Below are 5,500 nucleotides of genomic sequence, written 5' to 3' on the forward strand. Positions count from 1 at the left end.
GGACATTATCCTCGGTAAACCTTATACCGAGAACATTTTTAATGTCGTCGGTATAAGTTTTGTTTTACCGACGCGGCTGTACCGATAACTTTATACCGACGACATTGTCTCGTTAGAGGCTATACCGAGGACATTTGGGCTTATAACGATGACATTTGTTCTCGGTATAGGCCCTGTTTTTTGTAGTGACAAGAACAACAAAATAATGAGAGGCTAAAAGACTAAACTACCCTTACATAATAATAAAACTTATATTATTAACATTATTATTATTATTATTATTATTATTATTATTATTATTATTTTAATGAAATATCCATTAGTACAAAATAAAAAATAATAAATAACACTTGTGAAAGAAAAAAAAAATTCCGCAGTATTATTAATAGTTCACAGTAGTCTTCTATATGTATATATATATACCGTCACCTATTCAATTCTTTTAATATCTATCGAGATTTCTGTTTTAGGTAGTAGTAGTATACAAGGTATATATATATATACACACACACATAAATTAATCTCCAGGCAATAATACATGATGTCTTCCTCAAGATCTCATCATCATTACACTAATATTCGTAAGAAATCATCAGTTGCAGGAGTAAAATTGTTTGGTGTTCAAGTGAGTAGTAGTAATAGTAGTGGTAGTGGTGGCTGCCATGGTATGCGAAACCAGGGTACTACGGTGGCTCCAGTAATAGTGTTCCCATTATATAACAATTACAGTACTACTGATCATGATAATCATAGCAGGTCATCATTGCCAAGTTCATCACCATCGTTTAGATTCAAGTGTGAGTACTGTAACCAGGGGTTTGGGAGTTCTCAGGCGTTGGGGGGTCACCAGAACGCCCATAAAAACGAAAGGAAGTTAGCCAAACTCAGGGCCGAGTTCCGAGCCACTCACCACCTTCCTCCTCAATACTACTACGGCCAAGTCACCGCAATGCATCTCGTCAGCTCACCAAGGCCGTCTGATCATCCTCATCATGATCATGAGGCTGTTCGTTCTTCTGGGCCCATCATCACCGCCACCACCGGAGAAACTATGGGGTACCTCGCCACTACTGCTGTTCCCAATAATAATGAAGAAGTTATTGTTGATGATGATCTTGATCTTGATCTTCAGCTCAGGCTTGGAGTTGGACCATCTAATTTCACATCGGTATAATATATACATATATATAAATATGATATTGACCTATACCATATAATCTAAGTACAACAATGATGTTGTTTTCCTCCAATTTTAGCATTACACGTTATTAGCTAGGCTTTATTTTTATTTTCAGTTTTCTTCTTCTGTCTGTGTGTGAGGTGGGTTTCTTGCTGGAATAATCATATCAAAAATAGTACTGTAAATATTATTGGTTTCAATATTTATATATCTGTAGTCTGGTTTTTATCCATTCTACGTCTCTTATCTGAACCGCCACGGAATATATATATATATATATATACATATATATTATAGATTGATGGCATTTCTCTGCAACTATTCCCATAAAGTCGAAACGTACGATCTAGAAAATAATGTGGCAATAGCTGTCTGTCAAACACACCCACCCATATGTTTCTCAACGATTCCAAATAAACAGCTATCTAATAAGCTTAATTAAAAATTGATTTGTAAATATAAATACAAAATAGAACGGTACATGCTTCGCGCGCGGGGTCTACACTAATTAAAAAAAATTTTGTATATATTTTCAAAAATTTATACTTAAGTTAATGATGTATTTTTGTCGAAAGCTCTTTATATCTATGACCAAGCTAATGATCAATAGATAAAGTGCCTCGCATTTTTTTTTGGACGATTAAAAATTCTTTCGAACTATTCACAATGTTGTAAAGTGAGACTTCTGTCAACTTTTGTTTAATGTAGCTAATTACACACTGACGTGACTCTTTGCTTGCTCATGTGGGATTGTCACGTGTATAATTTAAAAAATAAATGAATTTTATCTCTCAAACTATTACTACTACCAAATCATGTCTCTCGAATTCAAAATTTTAAAATTTAAACACTATTTTAAATATTAAAAAAAGATTAAAAAAAAAACATTAAACTAAAATTTATTTAAATTAAATTAAATCATACAAAATTAAAAAAATCAAATAGAGATAAAAATAAAACTATATTAAAATTTTCTCTTATTTTCTTTCACTTTTTCTTACTTTCTCTCAGTTTTGCGCTGACCAAACACTCTCAAGAACACTCATCAATTTATCACAACAAAAACCCAACCAAAAAAATTATCACAATATATACAAATCAAAATCTCAATCTCTCAAATTCATACACATTTTAACCTGATATTAACATTATAACGAAAAACTCAAAGCTGGATGTCGGCGGGGAACCTGCATGAGCCCAACTTGTTAATGATGTCGCTATCCAACCAACTTCAAGCTCACTCATACGCATGCTCAACACCTAAGCTAATTTTTTGTCACCATCAAATATTTTTAATTTCAATTGATTTTTTTAATATTCAAAAGATTGTTTAATTTTAAAATTTTCGATTTTTCGATTGTGGGGGGGGGGGGGGGGCAGAATCCTATTTATTTTTTAAATTATGAACGAGACATTGACGTGACAATATCACATATGTGCCCAAACTGCAACATCACTATTTCGTTAGCGAAATTGGACGGAAGTCTCACATCTCACTAATATGAATAATTCAGAAAGAATTTTTAACAGGTTAAAAAATCTGGGAGGCACGATTTGGATTGGTAATAGTTCAGGGGAGAAAAAATCCTAAAAGCCTAATTTTTTTTAGACCTTATAATTTTTTTAGTTGTTGAACATTTTTACTTAATGATAAACATAATACAAATCTTCACCCCACATTTTCTAAAAAATAGGCTTGCACTTTCTACTATTATTATTAATAAAAAACCTCTATATTTTTTTTTAATTATTTTTTAACTTTTATTTAGATCAATAATAATTATCATGTTTATTGAATAAATGAAAAACATAATATAAATCATGATTAAGTAAATTAAAAACTATACAATTTAAATGTGTAGGCCAGCAAATAAGGTAAAGATTCCTTTAATTTTCTTTATTACTATGTTCTAATCAACTTGACATGATGTCACCCAACTATAATATAAACATATGTGCAACTTGTAAAATAAAATAAAAAAATATTAAAGATGTTTAAATAATAATAATAATAATAATAATGGAAGACTTCTCAATGGTTACTATCCATAGATGTACTAACAATTATGATGATATGACAACATATTGACTTGGTATAGCAAGTTACTAACAGGTAAATATTTTTTTTTCTACATTAATTTCGAATTTAGTTATTTTTTTGTCATAATTAATGTTGTTTCCAACTAATGAGAGACACTGACTATATTTAGAAATTGGCATGCATTTGAAAAATGAAAAATGAAAAATTTATAATATTATATTTTTATAATTAATACACATTTTTCGTCACATAACCCTTTCAAAAATTTGAAAAAATCAAAATTTATTTTTAGAAATATTAATTAACAACTATAAATATGGACTATTGATTTTAATCCAATAATTAATATTAAAATAACTATCTATGTGTACTAACCAAACTCAATATAACAAAATACTTAGGCTTGTTTGGACCTTAAAATGAGGTAAAAAAATGAAATAAAAAAGATTCTATTTTCTTATTTTTGGATTAAATCAATAAATTAAGAATTTTTAGAAAAATTATAGCTTAAATGTAGTATATTTTTTTAAAATTTTTTTTACTATAATTATAAATATAAAAAAAATATCAGAAGAAGTCTCCTATCAAATTTGATGAAAATATTTTTCTTTATTTTTTTCCTTTCATTTTTCCTTATAAAATTTTTCATTTCTAAAATTCAAATTCCAAACAAAACCTTAGTGATTTTACTGTGACTGAAAAAGCCAAAACGCATATCAAAGCAGAAACGTACTCTGTAGAATGAAACATGTAAATTAATATTTCTTTTTCATTGTTCATCGTTTAACATATATTAACAGCACCTTCGGCTATCCTTCCTCATCAATTTATTAAATTATTAAATATAACAACTTCAAATAATAAATACAATATATACATTTTAAAGTAATATGTAATTTTCATTAATACAATCAAATCCAACCAATCATGTATGTAATTGGTTGAATTGCTTACAAAATAAATTTAAATAACTAATAATATAGGCTTAATAAGTCGTTTACATTATTTACCAAAAAAATTATCAACTTCAATAATGATTAAAGACCTAAAAAAATATCATTATTGAAACTAAATAACGATCCAAAAATCCCTTCACTACAACAATAAATGCTATTTGAGGCGGAGATATTAGCGGCGGACTCTTGTTTAAAATATATATTATTATATATTAGCGGTGGATGTTCTACTATTTGCGGCGGGTAGTCCCCGCCGCTAATACAGTAATGAAATGCCCAGGAAACAAAGGGGTTTTATTTTTTAACATTTATTAGCGGCGGATGTAGTATTATTAGCGGTGGACCACACCCTGCTAATAATATTAGCGGGGGGTAATCACTTAATTTAGCGGCGGATACCCACGCTAATAGTATTAGCGGCGGGTAATCACTTAATTTAGCGACGGGCAACCCGCCGTTAATACTTTTGCGAATTAAAACCGCAACGTCTCCTTCTCCGAACTCCCACAAACTCATTTTTCCTCCTCCATCATCGTCTCCATCGTCTTCTTCGTCGTCTCCTCCACATCAGGTTCGTCGCAGACTCGGCCTCTCAGTGGCAACGTGGGCAAAGACAAAGGTGCATTCGGTGGCAGCGTGGGCAAGGTCACGGACCCGTACGGCTTTGTCTGGCTCATTTCTTCTCCGCCCAAGAAGCAGAGCACTGGGTATTCTACTGATTAGATATTTTACTATTCATATATTTTTTTCTGGGGTTTTGGTTTTTGTTTTGTGGATTATAGAGAATGAAATTTTCTCGGTTTTTTTCTTGTTTGAGAATAGCTTTCGTTTCTGTTGAGAATGGTGGGCCCTATGTTGTTGCCTTTTCTCTTTAGTATATATTACATAACAAGATCAAATTTGAAGATTTTTATTTAAATATCTGTTTATCATATTTGTCAAAGGAAAAATTATATTTGTTTATATCTGCGAGTTTAAAGCGCAACACATTAAAATGTTTTTTTTTTAATCGAAGCATATTATGCACAGAGGCAAGATCTTGCTTCCTAATTAACCACATTACCTTTGCCATTGTTTGTATCTTAGTTATTTGATCTTGGACTCAATAGGGAGTAGGGACAGTATGATACTCGGTGTCACTGTCAGCCTTGTTGGTTTGCTTTATTTCTCTTTTATTTTCTCGTAACATTAGAATTACTGTAGTTGATATTGGAATTGGGATGTTTTTAATTTGCTTTGTCAAAATTTAGTTTGGGTCCTAATTAAGAAGTGTTTAAATTGTGGGTTAGAATAGTATTATTCAGTACTGGCTGATTTTAGTCT

The 5,500-nt window shown here is 30.7% G+C and overlaps 1 protein-coding gene across 1 annotated transcript; it reads left to right on the top strand.

Annotated features, from left to right (window-relative positions):
• Positions 1-538: 538 nt before the first annotated feature.
• On the top strand, positions 539-1,272 carry LOC133815512 (zinc finger protein KNUCKLES-like). The gene has a single exon (XM_062248345.1). It carries the CDS (start codon positions 539-541, stop codon positions 1,172-1,174), a length of 636 nt encoding a protein of 211 aa, XP_062104329.1. The 3' UTR covers positions 1,175-1,272.
• Positions 1,273-5,500: the final 4,228 nt, after the last annotated feature.

Source organism: Humulus lupulus, chromosome 2 (genome assembly GCF_963169125.1).
Source record: "Humulus lupulus chromosome 2, drHumLupu1.1, whole genome shotgun sequence".
Taxonomy (NCBI): Eukaryota; Viridiplantae; Streptophyta; class Magnoliopsida; order Rosales; family Cannabaceae; genus Humulus; species Humulus lupulus.